Source organism: Ambystoma mexicanum, chromosome 6q (assembly GCF_040938575.1).
Source record: "Ambystoma mexicanum isolate Mex_15411 chromosome 6q, UKY_AmexF1_1, whole genome shotgun sequence".
Lineage (NCBI taxonomy): Eukaryota > Metazoa > Chordata > Amphibia > Caudata > Ambystomatidae > Ambystoma > Ambystoma mexicanum.
In genome coordinates, this window is record NC_090937.1 from 1,638,524,320 (window position 1) to 1,638,542,951 (window position 18,632).

Consider the following 18,632-nt stretch of genomic DNA (forward strand, 5'->3'; position numbering starts at 1 on the left):
TGAGAATCAGGGTTGTGCATGTAATTGTACATAATGTGCCACGTTGCTGCAACTAGGGAATACTTATGTTGTCTTATCCAATTACGATAACCCGTTGTCATGGGTAACTGGCCGTGGCGCTTGTGGGCTAAGTATCGCTTCCCTAGACTACAATCCGCATTCTAGTTGTTTTGTTTATGCTGTGTGGTGTGTGTAAGCCCTGCCCACTTTTGGGCCGGAGCGTTGCAACTGTGCAGTTTCCTTGCTGCAGCTTTGGTTGCGTTTCGCTAAGTTTTCTCTTGGCTTTTGGCTAACACCTTTCTATCTTTCTCTGGGTCTCCCTGCTTGGGGACGACCGGCCTCTGTTCCTTCTCCCCTCCTTGCCTCTTGCCTCTTGGCAGCGAGCGACTCTCTTGCTCTCCTATTTTCCGGTCCCGTTACCGGTTACGTTTACCCTGACTTACTTTGTTCCTGCCCTTCTTCTTTCCCTGCTACGCCTTCTCGGCATGCCCTGTCTTGATATAGACTCGGTTCCGTTTCACTGTAGCCCGCACTTCACTCTGGTACGCTTTCTGACAATCTTCATTCTGGAGACTCCATTCTCAAGTGGGGGTTTTTCAGACAATATCAGCTTTTTTCCCTTGTAGTCTCCCACCAGAGAGGGTTCACAGGTAAGCCGAGTCTGAGGCTTCACTGTGGATCCCTTCCAGGAGAGACCTTCTCTTCACAAGAAGACAGACTACAGCGCTCAGCGACCCGTATTACAGACACCGGAATATTCAGGTGAGGAGGAGGAGGGAGAACAGGAATCTGGAGAAGTTAAGGAACCAGAATTTAACACCCGTTCTGAGCTTAACCATAGCTTTATTCTTTTCAATATTGGCAAGGTCATGTCTTTTAATTTCCCAAAGATTGAACCTAAATTGTTTTTTCATCTGAGCAATAGCTATACCATAAGTCTTGCCAGTAATACAATTTTTATTTGCAACATTGCTCGTCTCCAGATCGGGGTCCGTTTTAACACGATGTATGCAAAATTGAAATTGTTCCTAATCTCAATATCTGCAAATAACTTAATCACTCTGCATTCAATTTGAATACATTACTTTCAGTCCAGATCCACTAATTTGCTGTACTCTCTATCATACAAGGGCCGACCATTAAATCACAGAGTGATTGCCTATTTTGATCACAGCATGATCGCTGGGTGCATCAGTTAACAATGAAAATTCATCAACACCTTTACACAGGTTGCACTGGACAAAAACAGAATCCAAGATTTATTTTGGCCATTAGTCAAAGTAAATAAAAATGGTTGTCCAGATTTCACTTCCAAGTACAACTGTCTCATATCTTGATTTAAAATCCAGTGTTTCAATAAATTCTCCATTTAACACCCATTCATCTTCTGATTCAAAATCCGGATCCACCACTGCTTGGCTATTTTTCTGGGTGGTAAAACATGTATACCTTTCTCTATCAATTGGTCTTGTTGGATATAGTTGGACATTAAAATCACCCCAAACAATGTAAATCATTTGTGGTCTAACCAATGACCAGTCATTTCTTGCAGTTTCCACAAAAGCTATAATGTTGCTCGTTTCAAGACCACCTGGGGGGTCATGCACATGGATTATCAAAATTTGTTGACATTGACTTTCTAGCTCTAGAGTTACAATTCCAGCTAAAACTATAGATTAATAAATTTGGTCTAAACTCATTAAGTGATAAATAATTCCTGGCACCAACCAGATTACTGCATGCCAGCCTCTAAATGGTTTGGTAGCCATCTAAGTTATATTTGTGGGTAAGCCACGTCTCTTTTTTAATGAAAAGATCAGATTCTGTTAGCAGAGTTTGACCATACATATGTTTTGTGAATGAACTAAAAACCAGCGTATACCACAATGTTAACAAGCTTTGCCCTGTATCATTGACTCTTGGTCAGACTATGTCATTTAATTTCCTTTAATGATTTTCCCTGTTATTTTTCTGAGGTGGTTCAGTAACATCTTCCATCACTGAAGCAAATTTACATTTTTCTAGTTTTTTAACAGTATGAACATCATGTGTTTTTGTGAATCTATTGTTCTTTAGAAGAACATCAGTATTTTGTTCTTCAGGTAAGTGGATAAATTCAAAGGTGAGATTCTAAAAAGCTTCACAATAGGTTCTAATATTAAAGGCGAGGTAAACTGAACTATTGCCCAATTAGCATTTTCCAGCATCATTGGGATCTCCACTAATGTCAAGTCTTTAGTACTAATAAGGTCAATTTTGATACACTATGAAGTATATCGAGGACCCTCCATCTATTCAAGAAATGACTATGAGCTTTGGGTGTGTTTCATTAATTATAATGTTATTAGTTTGATAATATGTCACAGAGTCCGATCTTCTTCCTAATAAGTTACATGTAACACAATCCTGATTTATATTTTGATTCTCTAAACAATTTTGGGTAAGAATGTCTGTTTCGAAAGGATTACCATTGTCCTCTGGTCGCTTCTGCATTCTCATTTCATTTGCATGCAATACTTGTCCCTCATTGTATCTAACCCAATTGTCCAGAGTTCTAGAGGGATTAACAATCCCTTATACTGTACTTGTGGTCATAGCTGCCAGCGGTTGGAAATTATTTAATGTATCAGGAATGTCATTTTGAGTTTTAGTTGCAATCCCCATATTTACAGCTGGCACTAACGCTTCAGTAATGTTTTTTTGTTTATTTTAGTTGAATAAGATTTTGTTTGCCTAATTTCAGCTTGGTGCCTTTTCCGGCATAGTTTCCTGGTTTTGCCCTGCGATCTTATAGCAACATGTGCAGACCTATTTGTGTTTGAAATCATTGTATTATTAGTTATAACTAAATGATTTTCATTACATGTTACTTCGTTCATTCCACCGCCATTCTCCTTACCATCTATAGCATACTCAGAGGGCTTCTTCTCCATATCAACAGACAAATCCAACAAATCATAACAGCAGACATCATTAGTTACAGATGTTGACTCTTGTGTGTTTAGTCAAACTCTGAGTCTGCAGTGCGGCTTGTTCGAACATTCTTATCACTTTGCAGTAAGAAAACTGTAAATGAGTAAAATCAGACTCTCCACTCAGCAAACGGCCCCCCTGCTCTAACAGCTTCTAGACTCTGTGCACTCCCACTGCAACAATAGCTAAAAAGCAAGTGCTGCTTCAGCACGATGGGTTGTTTCAAAGCAGATCAAAGGACTCAATTCCCCAGCAGTCTCCACCTCTCCACTGGGTACGTTCTAATAATAGGAGTTCTTATCTGCTCACTGTCAGTTCACATGCCCGCACAACAACAATAGCGAAAAATCAAGTGCTGCTTCAGCATGATGGGGTGTTTTATAAAGTAGATCAAAGGGCTCAATTGCCAAGCAGTCTTCAGCTCTCCACTCAGTGTGTTCTGGTAATAGGAGTATGTATCTGCTCGCTGTATGTTCACACGCCCGCACACCAACAATAGCTACAAATCCAAGGCTAGCAACATTATTGCTAATTTCCTACTGAGGGAACTCCAAGTATGGGCTGATGCAAATAGTATCCTTAGTGAATTTCAGACGGGATTCAGTGCTGGTTCTGCTACAACCCACAACATTTTAAACTAAATGTATTTATTCAAGCATACGAAAGTATAGACCTCCTCTCTATATTTTATTTGTTGATTTTAAGGCTGCTTTCTATTCCGTTAAGAGACACTTGTTGTTGAAAAAGGTAAAGAGTTGGAACCTGGATGATGGAGTGCTTGCGTTCATTAGACAGATGCACGAAAACACCAGTGTTCAGGTTAGGATGAGTAGCATGGGTGCCTACACAATGGATGTTCCCACCACTGTGGGAATTTAGCAGGGGCGTGGGCTGGCACTCATGCTGTTCAACCTGTATTTGGGGGACCTCCTGGAAAGATTGGCAGATATTAAAAATGTTCCCCCCAAAATTGGCAATACACATGTAAAATGGCTGCCTTATGCCGATGATGTGGTCTTATTAGACCACACTTAGGTTGAATTAAAGAGATTGGCCATTGAGTTATGTTCTTACGACAAGGAGAATGGTCTTGACTTAAATTTACACAAAGTTTATGACCTTTTGAACTGGAAGGGGCGTACATCAAAATCTATTGATAGAGGGCCTCATCGAACAAGTCACCACCTATAATTATCTGGGCTATATTGTTAGAAATGCTGCAAATAGCAATGCTACATTAATAGCTTGTACAGACCAGACAAACTGCACTTATGACAACGATCAAAGTATTTGTAGAACGGTCCAGTCGATATACATTAAATGGTGTGATTATGGTCTACCAACAGTCTGTGGTACCTGCGATATTTTATGGTCTGGAAGCCTGCTACTTAATTGACTTACAGTGCTTGGATGTCCTGGAAGCTAAAATATGGCAAATCATTTTAGGCCTAGCCCAATGTGTTTGTTTGAAAGGAGGGGGGTACTCTTCATTAAGGCTGTAGAGAGTCTGATTTGTCCTTTTTTAAATCTACTTGGCAGGAACTTGGGTCCATTCAGGATGTATGCCTGAAGAGAATTTGAAACCCAGAATGTAAATGTGTTTGATGAGATTGACTGGGCTGCAGATTGGAAAAATTAATGTGGCACGCTAAGGAACCGTTCATTAAAAAATTGGAACTGTGGGATTGGAACAGAAACCAGAGTCATATTGCCAAGTTAAAATCTATGAAAGGCAATACTAGAAACATATACACATGCATGAGACCACAGAAATAACGCATAGTGACTCCGTCACTTCGGAGGCTTATATTACTAATGAAAATAAATCAGTTGCCTATGCTATCTGTTATTGGGCCCAGAATGGAACTTAAAAGGGCCACGGGGCAAGTAGATTATTATACTAGCTGCCTCACACTGGAGTATGTGAACATGAACTATCTTGGGAAGTTGGTACACAGTCCCAAGTGGATTAAAAGAGAAATGTGTGGGGCCATTGTGTTAGCGGGAGAATTATCACCTTAATAATTGCACTATTGAACATCTGGAAAGTGGTGGAACCTAATTTGGCTGCCACCTCTACTTGATTTTAATTACAACTTTCCAAACACATTGTTGGATATGAGATCTAATAGAAGATCAGAAAGAATGTATATGAGCTGATTAAGCTGAGCAGTAATTCATGATGAATTTTAGGGTAGGTTATCAAATTACAAATTGTTCTTTATAAATTAGATTGCATGATTGTGAATGGAAATATAAAATGTATTTGTTAAGAAATGTTATAAAATATGAAATGTTTATATTAAGAAATGTGCTATAATTTTAAATGTGTGCACCCGTTGCAATTTTAAATGATTAACTTGATGTGAAAAGCACAGTTGTCCGTACTACTCATTCCCATGGGCGCTCGTTGGACTTGATTTTTACACAAACTGACTTCTGTCATAAGGGTACAACTCTTAAAACTCTACGCTGATCCGACCCTGCCAAAGTAAGTACCAAAATGACTTGTCTTAACTCAAGGAGGAATTCACATACAGTGGAAAAGAAATATATATGTTTATGTGCCGTTGCCCTCAGAAATTCATTACTTGCTGCTAATTCCTGTATTACATATCTTCCAAATTATAATAGTGCAGAAGTTCGAATGACAAAGATTTCTAGTTATTTTAATCACCACATGCATTAGACTACTTCACGCTGGAACTTGTGAAAACCAAGATTTCTACATGCCACCGGGACACAAACAGATCCTTCATTATGACAAATGTGCTAAATAATACTACCCCAACCGGTTTAAATGTTATTACATTTTGATTAGTGGCAAAAAGGAATACTACAGTAGAAACCACTTCTCTCAGACTGTTTGTGATGACTTGGCATTAGTTTTGATTGTAAAATTAAAAGCTTTCTGTAGAGGTTGAAGCCAAAGTATCCCCAATCCGAGTGCTTCCTAGATGGCAATGGCAGATAATTTAAAACAATATATATATCTTTTAGAAAAAGTCTGTTTAGTTTATATATAAACTTTTACACTTCAACAAATAATAAACTTTAACATTTCCGGAAACTAAAATGTACACTACAAAACAAAATATGTGTTTTGGCATGTTCATACAAAGCATGGTACAGTCACACCATCGAATCATGTTTCCATTTGCTAGTCTCATCAACTTTGCTATCACCCAATTAACTGTTTCCACACAGACTCCATATTCCTATTCTGCTTAAGTAATGTCCGTTCTAAATGATCTGACACTCACTCATGTATCACATGATCATAATCCCTGGGAACCTAGAAGCCCAGATTTTCGTCTTCCCAAATTGCTCTCCAACCTGCTTCGCCCTTCAACATTTAGTTTTTTAGTTCCTCGAAGATATAAGCAAGCAGAGCAGTGAGGGCGATTATTAGATACTTAGGAGACGGATTCTTTGGTATCGGAATGCCTGGCACTCAAAGTCCAGGTGATACAGGGATTCATTTGGAGCTCCACCACCAGTGCAGCAGCCTCGCATTTCTTCACAGATTTGGAATTTTGGCCCCATAACCTCCATCATCGGGAAAATATTGAACCGAAATTGGAAGTATAAGTCCATATGCTTTTTAGAGGGACATTTTTGTATTTACGTTTTTGGCATATTTGCTCGGAACCACAGATGCTTGTTGTTTCTATATAATTGCAGCCTATTAAGATCTTCATACTCAGAATTTCTGTCCCATCTTTTTATCTTTTTCTTAACTACACACGTGCTATCTTCAAACTCCACTTGCATCATAGTTGCGTAGATCTTACACTTTTTATAGAATTCTTTTAAGAAGGATTTAAGTTTGCAGTCCGTACAAATCCAATTTTGTATGTAAAATCTCAAAGAATGTTCATCACCTTCCAGTATTTTAGATACTAGGGACAGAGATCTTTTTATATATTGTGCCCACCATGATGTCAGACCCAGTTCTAACCTAATTATGCTGATCGGAGTGGACTTTGGTAAGTTTAGAACTGACTTCCATATTTTGCATTCTAAGCGATCTAGGAAAGCTCGATCTGCAAATAATATTAATAATATGTATTAATATGCAATAATACAGTATTGTTGCCGTTATTCTCAGTTTGTACAGCTCAATTAGAGGCACTATGGAATATGCGCATAGCTTCCTATTTATGACTTTCATCGGGGAAATTGACGCATTAAGTTTCCCCTCCATCGTCCCCTTTTCAATACTGAGATATTCCTTTGTCGATTCCAGGAAACCCAAATAATTTATACTAGTGACTTGTTTAATTGGAGTACGATTTACTTGCCAAGCATATCTCCTGCCTGTGCGTTTGGTAGTAAATGTCATGGCATAAGATTTATGTGGGTTCACTTTCAGGTGATTCACCGTTGAGAAGGCTCCGAAAGGCCTGCCCGGGTGTAGTCCATTAATATTAGGTTATCGGCATAGGCGATAATATTCACTTTTAGATGTTGCCATCTAAGTGAGAATCAATCCTCTGCATGCCAGGCATTCCTTCCATAAATCAGCTAGATATAAATTAAAGATGGTTGGGGCCACTTAATAGTCTTGCCTCACCCCTTTCGTTATCGGGATGGAATTGGACCTGTCCCCCTGACTATTTAGTCAGATTCTTATTGAGTTATCCCTCTAAAGCTGTTGTATCATTCTCAAGAGGCCCTCTTCAATACCCCAGCACCTTAATTTTTCCCATAGTATTTGTGTATTGACGATATCAAAGGCAGCACTCAAATCAAGTACAGCTAGATAGAGTGTTTTACCGAAATTTCCTCTAATATCAGAGGTACAAGCAGACAGAGACAGAGCGCTCATCAGGGTGCACACTCCCTTCCTAAGGCCAGTTTGAAGATGGATAAGGATTCTCGCCTTATCTATCCTTTTACATAGATCCCTTAGCACTCATTTGGAAAAGATGTTACCTGCCGCGTCGATCAGTGCTATTGGCCCGTAATTGGCTGGGCTCATTCTCTCATCCCCTTTGAAGATAGGACCTACAGTAGCAGAGTGCAAGGAGGCCGGACAGTCTGTGCTCCTTGCAACACACCGAAAGAGTCTGAATAGGATGTCGCACCAAAGATCAGGATGTTCGTTATGAAATTGATTTAACACCCCATCCGGACCACTTGCCCATGAGTTAATCAGTGGTTCGATTGTCATAGAAATGTCTGTTGTGTTGATCTCAAACTTCCATATCTCAGGCTTGGGGTTGTGTGTTTCAGTCTCTGATGGATTTGGACCCTCTATGTTGAATTTCTTGCGATAGTATTCACACCGCTCAGCCTCTGATACGCAGCAGGATTGTAGACTTGACTGCTGCTCGTGGGTACCATTCAGCATCCACCAGATGGCTTGGGTATTTCTACCAACCAACTTTTTGAATAGGGTTTCATTTTTGACAATGTATAATTTGTGTCTGTGTGTCTTTAGCCATGAACTATATTCTCTTTTGAGGAGTTTCACTCCTCCTGAGAGATGTTCCCCTTTTCTCGTGGTGGGTTTTAATATTTTTAGTTTCTTCATTAGCTCCTTTTTATTAGCATTTATGCTTTATACTCCACTTCTATACCTTGCTTTTATCATTTGGACGAGCTTGCAAAAGAAAAACGCGTGTCTGGTTTGATTAAAAACAGAATCGAGTGGCTGTGGATTTGCTTTCTAATGAAGGCCTTGTTGCATTCTAAAAAAGTTGTATTGTTTCTTCCAGCTTGGGGTTCCATGATAAAACCATAAAGTCATTTCTGCAAGAAAACCTGGTCCCATTCAGCACATTTATAGGATTGTTCACGAGTGTACATTCTCTGATGTTTCAAGACATAAGCCTCCCCTATACTTTACCAAAATGCGCTTTCTCTGAGGGTTCATGGTTTTCTCCGGAATGAAGGCTTCTGACATCCTGTACACATTATTTGGTTTATCATTAGTGTGAGTTCACGGACGTTACAAGAGAGCACTACCCAGCCAGTAAGCCATATCACTCAAACCAGGTGTATGCTTTCTCAACAGTGTGTATTCTCTGATGATGCAATAAAGGAGCTTTTCGCTTGAAAGTCTTGTCACATTCAGAACATTTATATGGTTTCTCCCCAGTGTGAATTCTCTCATGTTGTAACAGATGACATTTTTGCTTGAAAACCTTGTCACATTCCGAACATTTATATGGTTTCTCACCAGTGTGACATCTCTGATGTATCAACAGAGCACGGTTTTCTATGAAGGCCTTGTCACATTCAGTACATTTATAAGGTTTCTCACCAGTGTGATTTCTCTGATGAAGTACTAGTGTTTGCTTTGACGCAAAAGCCTTGTGACACTCAGTACATTTATATGGTTTCTCACCGGTGTGGCATCTGTAATGTGCCATCAGAACACTCTCCTGTGTGAAGGCCTTGTCACATTCAGAACATTTATAAGGTTTCTCGCCAGTGTGAATTCGCTGATGATGTACCAAAGCTTGCTTCTTCGCGAAGGCCTTGTCACATTCAGAACATTTATAAGGTTCATCACCAGTGTGAACTCTCTGATGCACTGATAGATGATACCTTTGCTTAAAAACCTTGTCGCATTGAGAACATTTATATGGTGTCTCCCCAGAGTGAACTCTCTGATGCCTTGATAGATCATACCTTTGATTAAAAGTCTTTTCACATTCAGAGCATTTATAAGGTTTCTCACCAGTATGAATTCTCAGATGTTTCAATAGATGAGGTTTTTGATTGAAGGCCTTGTCACATTCAGAACATTTATTAGGTTTCTCACCAGTGTGAAGTTGCTGGTGCACTGATAGAGAACTACTTTGCGTAAAAGCTTTGTCACATTCCAAACATTTAAAAGGTTTCCCACCAGTGTGAATTTTCAGATGCTTCAATAGATTAGCTTTTTGATTGAAAGCTTTGCCACATTCAGATAATGTATATGCTGCCTCACTAGTGTGATGTACCTGATCCACTGATAGGTCATCCGTTGTAATAACACTGTTATCATTTTCTGAACAGGTATATGGGTTCTCACTTGTATGTAATCTCTGGTGTTGCAACAGATTACCCATTTGCTTAAAAGCCTTGTCACAGTCAGACAATGCATACTGTTTCTCCATTGTATGGATGTTATGTTTCTCCAGTTTCTCCATGAATACAAATCAATGTCAAATTCAGGTCAGTTATACAACATCCCAATCATACAGTATTGCTCTGGGTCAGTGTCATCATATTAGGCACAACTTTACATACATCTCATGACAGGAATGAACCACAGGGCAGGATAATGCACAATGTGTAGGTAGAAAAAATTGCCCTTTTAACCTTCGTATATTCAGTTCACAGTTTCTAGTTGTGTAGCCTGTGGGTTTTTTTTGTCCTCTGGATGCTGCTGGAATATCATAAACATTTAAAATCGTCTTAACACCACAGTAGGGTTGCTCTTTATCCTGTCGGATTGAGACGTTGTGATCACTTCAACAAACCAGGCAACCGTTGAATAGCTTGATGCGATATTTAGGTGGGACATCAAAGTGGCCATCGTATTCATCTCCTCTCTCGATTCAGCCATCCTCCTCTCTTCCCCACATGGACACAATGGTGTACCGATAGATGGCTCTTGTTTGTTAAAGGCCTGTCACAGTACATGTACTTGATCTGATTTTGGAACAGTCTTACACAACTAGACATTCTTGAGAGCACAGATCACTTGGCAAGTGCTCTTTGACCATTACTTTTAGAGCGCATTTCAATGTTTCCATTCTTACTGCTTTGCTTTGCTCTATTGGACTGAGAAAAGAAATCCGAAATTAGTATTTCATGAGCTACATATTACAGATTTCCTATTTTGAATTGTCTAAGTGAATGACAAAAAAAAATGCTTTGACTTTATGAAGTGGAGCTGAAAGAAAACGGAAATCCAGATGAAATGTATAGAGGATATAATGAGGATGGGTGTACGTATTGCCTAGCTCATTCACTGCCTCAGCACAGAAATTGACACAGCATCCAGAATACCCGTTAGACATCAGCATGCAGCAAAGGTTAACCTAGGCACCAAGATACGTGTGACCCATTGAACATAAATGTTCATAGGCAGCAAGATTCCTGGGACAAATTGGGTCTCATTACAACCTAGGCAGCCACGGAATGAACGTTGCCGGTAAGGGACCGGTGCCGGTAAACGACCGGCACCGTTCATTCCGGACCGCCCTATTACGAGGTCTGCAGCGGGTCCCACTAAGGAACGCCTGGTCAGACCAGACGTCCTTAGCGGGACCCACTAGCAGACCAGGATGCTAACAACGGGCCCATCATTAACGGGCCAGTTGTTAGCATCCTCCCCATTCCCATTGAGCCCTAAAGGGGCTCAATGGGACCTGGTAACCGGTATGGGGGTAGCCATGCCGCTAAAAGCAGCATGGCTACCTCCATACTCGTATTGAGGCTAATTGTCTCTGCAAGGATTAACAAAGACAGTCAATAGCAGTTCTTACCTCTGGTTCAGTTGGGATCAGGAACAAAGATAGGGTTTACTATTTCCTTTTGCCAGGGTTTCATAACAAAGAGAACCTAAGGGATTACAGAAAGCAGATGAAACGGTTAAGACCAGATAGGTTGCATGAAAAAAAACTGGGGCAGATGGCAGGCCTGCACAAAAGTTCCAGGGCTCGCTAAAATCTACTAGCCCACTTTCATTGGCGAGTTGTTTTAATGCAGGGTGAGTACTATTTGCCTGACACTTGACCTTGCTGGCGGGTATGGTGATGTTAGTTACCTATTTTTCATTTGCAACCACACTTTGCAGTACATTTCAAATACAGGTTTCACTGTGCATGCTTGACAGCATTGCAGCAAATGTGAAGTGTGCTTATGGAGACATGCAACATTTTACAAAAAGCACTGGTAAGTATTTTGTCAATAGTTCCCTTGGGGCAAGTGCACTTCTCTTAGGTCAAATATGTAACTAAGGAACCCGCCCTGCAGGTCTAGTGGGTAGAATTTCCAAGGCCTTAACACCTCAGGAGTTCTTGACAACGAGAGCAATGGAACTCTTTCAGTTCTTACTGTAGAATAAGAAAACAAGAATTATTCACAACTAACATGACTTGAGCACAAAGCTATATGGTTCACTAGAGAGCATAAAACACCATTTAGACACACTTTTCTTATGCTAACTGCCTTTTATAGTACAGTTTACCCTTGGTCACCCAAAAGAAAAAGCCTGCCATGATGGATCGGGAGACATTTATTCGACATATAGGCAAATCCACCATTTTAAAATGGGAGTCAAACACATGTCAGAGTAAAATACATTCCCTGTTTCAGGTAGGAAATCATGCAGACCACATGTGAGATCAGCAACTATATTTCTGGACTTGTGGAGGATAGCTTGGCAGTGTCATGACAAAGGCTGCCTCTGCATCTGTGAATAGAGGCATAGGATGTGCTTCAGAGAGGAAGGTGGGCAGCTACAAGAAGACGCCGAACCCCTGCCAATGGCCAGATTTAAATCTTAACAGAAACATGTCCCTTATGACTGGGAGGCCAATGCATTCACCAACACCAGGAAGGATCTCAGACAACTGGACTCCTCTGTGATGGCTCAACAGAAGAACTTGGGACCTCCCCCATCAACACTCTCAGGAGCACAGTCTGCTTCCGCATTTGAGCGCTCAAAATCTGACAAAACCCCATGATGCTTGTGACTCACAGCATGGATCAACACAGGACCACCACTGGTAGGTGTACCTTCAATGTCAGATATGTGAATGTATAAATGGTCAGCCATGCTTGGTAAGATAAGGGAGTGCTAGGAGGTGTAAAACCGTGGCTATTCGGGACACATATTGATTTCAAGACATTTTTGATATCTTAGAAAGGTCGCAGATATGGAGGCGGGGAGAGATGAAGACATGTATTGGATTGCAGCTCTCTCCATCGGAAAGATATCAGATGTCATTAAGAAATTACAGAAATTAAGGGGTACATCAAGTTATTGTATCCAAGCACATTATTGCCAAATGCTTATTGAAATATTGAAAGATGCATTCTGGGACTTTAGGTAGGTGACATATGGAGCAGGAACACCAGAATACATAGGAAGTATAAAAAGAAACATATGTATTCACGTTACAGAGAAGATCAGAAGTCAGGCAGGAGAGCACAGGTTATGCATCTAGGTCTGGGGCCTCCCAGATTCTACATTCCAGTGCAGCTTTAAAGGCATGGTCTAGTAAACATTTTTATTGTCCCTACGGGTCGGCCATGTTTTTTTAAGCCTAAGTGGCTCGATTTTAGAAAACTTTCCTATGGACCTTACCCGAGTTTTCGTCCATTAAACGCACGCGAAAACAAGCACCAGGGAGCCGCCATTTTCTGATAATCCTATCTTTTTCCTGATCGCCCTGGCTGACCTGCTTTTGCGGCACTAAATCAATTCCCCGCCCCTGAGCCTGTCATCAGCAGACTCGTACCGCCCATTTCCCAACGCCAAAGCACGTCTTGTGTCAACATTCGCTGCGCTTCAGCTAATGACGTGTCGCCATGGAAATGGCAGGACGCCTCTTTCCTCAATAAGTATAAACAGACCGTTTCACAACACACAGCAGCAGATTTTCGATTCCATTCCTCTCTCTGTGTTACTTTGAGTATTCTGTGACTCGTTTCAGTGCTCTGGTCAGCTACCTTCGCCGCTTGTAGCCCGTGTGAACACATGTACCATCTCAGTAAATTATTTTACTTTGTTTACCACACAATGGCTACAATAATGCCCTACATGTACGAGCCCGAGTATACCGAGGAGGAACTACTGGAAAGGGAAGCACGCGAAAACGATGGGGATTCGGACGGCAGTTGGCAGGACGAATCAACAGATGAAGAGCCTAGGCCTAGTCGAATGGACGGCGTCTCCACCTGGTGCACATGCAATCGGTGCAAGCTAATGCCAACTGAGGACGAGAACTGCTGCTGCCGAGAAAACTCGGGATGCCTGGCCTACATTTCGGAAGGCGAGCCACGACGCAATGCATCACCGAGCTGCCAGACTTCAGGGCAGCCTGCCTCACACGGGCCGTGTTGAGAATAATGATGGTGCTTATGCACGAACTTCGCGCAACTGTTCGTCCTCGTAATCCGAGTAACGAGTAAGTATACTCTGCTTGTCATGCCACTCCTATTTCATGTTCTTCTACTATATCCATAATTACATCTACATATCATCGTAACGCATGTAAGTCGTTCAATAGTGTGCATTGTCTAGATAGCATTTGTTCGTGCAGAATGCCATTAGTTACAAGAATTGTCATTGACAACAAACGTTTATTAAACTTATCTTGGTCATTTAAAAACAGTTTGTTTCATTCCTTTTCACAGGTGGTACAGGCTGGTGGCCTATCGTTCCTTTACATGGTGGCTCCACGGGAGGCTTGGACACCGCGTTCGAAGAGTGATACCCGCCTGTGCCGTTCATGCCATTAGAGAAACGTTCCCGAGTGACAGCGGTCAGTACAGGGGATTTTCTCTCGCTGTGCTGCAACCTGACCTGTATAATCTTTAAAGTCTTGTATTTTTGTGTCATGAAAATAAGATACAAAATAAAACACCACATATATTTTAACAACGGTTGTTTCGATTTTTTAAATGAATCAAGTGTGTCTCCATTCAATGATGGACGTCAGACATCTGTGCTCCGAATGGGTGAAGGTCTGGTCGCTGTGAAGCAGGGTGGTCACTATCTATCTAAGCTAACATAACATATTCTCGATAATGCATGCACTAAATAACACTTGTTCAAAGTCTTTCAGTGGGTTATGTCTCTATAAAAGTCACACATATGTCTATACTAACAATTACCATTGGATTATACAGGCCTTAGGGTCTTGACCACTATAATACACCGGTTGAAGTGTGGGTCTGTGCTCACAAGAATCTCCGGTATGTGGCATTTGTTATTGATAAGCAACGATATACTGATATAAAGGCGGTTCGCGCCAGTGGATGCGCGCTGGCATGGGGGCTGTCAGGGGCGCGAAAGGCCAAGGTGCCAAACTACATGTACACTTCAAAAAGTATCCCACGCCAAGGGGCCATCGGTCACATGGCCTCCTCAGACCCCGTGTCTCCAGCCAGGCCTCCCCTTGAAGCAGGCCGCCCCCCTGCAATCCACATAAGTGTGTCTCCATTCAGCAGTCTTCCTGTGCCTTATCTGCACGCCCCAGGCCCATCCATCCCACCCCCCTCTATCAAAGGTGGTTCGCGCAGGTGGATGCGCGCTGGCATGGGGGGCTGTCGGGGGCGCGAAAGGCCAAGGTGCCAAACTACATGTACACTTCAAAAGGTGTCCCACGCCAAGGGGCCATCGGTCACATGGCCTCCTCAGACCCCGTGTCTCCAGCCAGGCCTCCCCTTGAAGCAGGCTGCCCCCCTGCAATCCACATAAGTGTGTCTCCATTCAGCAGTCTCCCTGTGCCTTATCTGCATGCCCCAGGCCCATCCATCCCACCCCCCACTATCAAAGGCGGTTCGCGCCGGTGGATGCGCGCTGGCATGGGGGGCTGTCGGGGGCGCGAAAGGCCAAGTTGCCAAACTACATGTACACTTCAAAAGGTGTCCCACGACAAGGGGCCATCGGTCACATGGCCTCCTCAGACCCCGTGTCTCCAGCCAGACCTCCCCTTGAAGCAGGCCGCCCCCCTAAGACCACGACATACATACGTCATTCATTCACAAACACACCCCTGTTTCTAATACTTTATAAACCACTTGATATGTCTCATGAGAACATCTTTGTGCTTTGCAAGTCAACTCCTGAACGTGTTATCTGGCAACCACTGAGATCTACGCTAATCTGCTTGTTGTCGTGCTATCCGTGAACTTCTGTGACCGCTTAGAGCAAACCCATCAGTGTGCTACCTGTGGCCACCCACCTATTCTCCTGCAACATACTGCTCTGCTTGCTGAATCCAACTGTTTGTTGGTCAAGGTAAGGCCATGTATCCTAGTCATATTTCGCAGATTTTTAAATTTCTATCTATTTGCGAGTTGAGTACACAATAGAGCTAGGTTCATTGGTCTCATTGCTATTGACTTGAGTTTCCATTGCTATGCTATCAATAGATCTATTTATTTTCATCTGTGTCTATTGTCATCGAATTGCACCCTTCGGGGGTCCAGTCTATAATGTAAGCATGTTTCCTTCTCGTGCATCCAAGGGATGAGTCACATGTTCAGTTTTTAGTCACATCATTTATACATTTCTGCAACTTATGCAAATACTAAGCCGCACATAATGAACTGGTATAGTTCCTGCGACCAAAACAAACCTTGCATTGATCATTGTATGATTCATTTACTTTTGTATCAAATCTTTATTCTTGAAGATTGTATAATAATGTCGATATTTACTTTTCAGATTTATCAACAATGCCTGCCTGTTCGATTAGCGGTTGCCCTTCGAAGACCCATGCTAAATCTGAAGGCACTACAAGGCATGTATTCCCGAAAACTGTTGATCGAATAAGAGAATGGGTCAGACATTGCGGATATCCACTGGATGAGCTGGAAAGTAGAGTCCAACAAGTCTTACAGGACAAGAGGGGTGATCGATACCGCATCTGCAGCCGGCACTTTTCCTTGGACATGTACACAACATCTTGGGTAACAAAGAAGAATAAACGGCGAACGACATGGAAATTGCTCGAAAACGCTATTCCCACTCTATTCGTCCACATTCCGCCACCGGTGAGTCAAGTGTCCGGATTTAGCTTTAGGCCTTGCGGTAGTGTGTAGGTATCCAAACGGATTAATTGATATTGTAGGTGTTCTATCCCTTGTAATAATTTCGATATTGATATGAGTGTATAGTTTTTTGAATAATGACATTTACCAATACATTCTTTTTCGATTTCATAACCCACAAACACAATGTATATATATGGGAACAGGGAACTGTGCTGTATTGAGCATTTTACAAGTATTCTGTCGCCTTACATGGCTATTTTTAATATTGGCATTTCATTATCAATCATTAATTTACCTTTACAACTTCTTGACTATCCCTTGAATCTGAAGCAAGAACATTCTACATCCTTGACGTGGTCGCAGTTATCAACCACTTCTAGCGCGTATCAGGTAATCTTACTAGGCTAATCCGCGACAGACCTGTTTTATGCATGTCAAGTAATATTTTTATTTTATCGTGTAATCATTTTACCGAATGTTTGGTTAGTGCTTTCCAATTGATATACACCTTAGTTATCGTCCACTGGTGTTTGTTTTCAGTTATAATTAGTGTTATCCATACAAATGCAAGTACTGTCTTTCAGGGAGATGCTGAAGCGTCCGCCACATCTACAACATTTCTAGATGTTCAACAGCTGGAGGTATGGATACTGACAGCTCCATCGAGCGTCATCATCAGAGCTGGAATTCTTGTCGTTTGATTGTTCTACACAATGTTTCATTCGTGGTTAGCCATTGATATGTACCTGTGCTGTCGACCCCAGGTGTGTGTTGTGTTTTCACTATTGTAATCCTCACTAATGCAAGTACTATGTTTCAGGCAGTTGATGGAGCGTCAACCCCTGCACTTGATGCATAGCCTGACATTCCAGTAATTCCAGGGGAAGTGGAAGCGGGACCATGCGTATACGAATCGGCGCAACAGCTTTCGGAAGTGCGCACTACATTTGCAACATCCATAGATATTCTTCAGCAGCACGAGGTATGAATAATGACAGCTCCATCATGCGTGATCATATAACGTGATTCCATTTGCTATACTTTCTTCCCTATTAACGCAAGTGCTGTGTTTCAGGGAGACGACGAAGCTTACACTACAATCACAACATCCAATTTAGATGATGCAGATGTAAATAAATCGGAGAAATAAGTCGATGAAATGTGATCATATTTAGATTTTCCTTGATTCTTTTGGACAATGCATCATTTGCGGTTATCTCTTTATATGTACCTGTGCCGTCGACCCCAAGTGTGTGTTGTGTTTCCAATATTGAAAAGCATACTAATGCAAGTACTGTGTTTCAGGGAGATGCGGATGCCTCCTCTCCAATACAACCATTCATGGCAGTCCATGCAGAGCCAGAGGTATGGATACTGACAATTCCATCGAAATAGATCATCACTGGTCGAATACTTGTCGTTTGATTGTTGCACACGTTTAAATCGTGTTTGGCTATTGAGATGTACCTGTGTGTTCGTCCTCACGTGTGTTTTATGCTAACAATATTTTGATAAATAGTAATGAAAGTACTATGTTTCAGGGAGACGATGGAGCCTCATTCTGTGCTGTCTATGCGGATACAGAAAATATAGTCGTTGCAGCGCAAGAGGAAGGGAGGACATGCGGAAACGAATCGGAGCTACAGCGTGCAGATGTTGAAGGTCGAGTCAAAAAAGTTGCAAAGAAAAAAAAAAAGGTTAGTTACAAACAGTTCATAACTTTAAAAAAATGTTTGTGCTGGGGACTATTTTATGTTTTTTTCCAGTCAATTCTACTACACTCCATCTTGTGTTTAAACTGAACATCCCTTTTCCAATCTCTCCTCCAGTTACCCGTGGGTGTCAGAACTATACACACACAGACAGTGAAGCGAATGAGAGATGTGGCTTGCCAGACCGTGTACACTATGGAGGAACTATTAATT

General features: G+C 41.6%; 1 protein-coding gene across 1 annotated transcript in view; it reads right to left on the reverse strand.

The window, feature by feature from the left end:
• Positions 1–5,508: 5,508 nt before the first annotated feature.
• LOC138516935 (zinc finger protein 271-like) overlaps positions 5,509–18,632 on the reverse strand; it is a 59,953-nt gene continuing 46,829 nt past the window's right edge. The window contains exons 2-3 of the mRNA XM_069632407.1: positions 11,463–11,538; positions 5,509–10,755 (exon numbers count right to left, since the gene is read on the reverse strand). Coding sequence (XP_069488508.1) covers positions 8,964–10,118 — 1,155 coding nt within the window. The 5' untranslated portion in view covers positions 10,119–10,755; positions 11,463–11,538 and the 3' untranslated portion in view covers positions 5,509–8,963. The remainder of the gene's footprint in view (positions 10,756–11,462; positions 11,539–18,632) is intronic.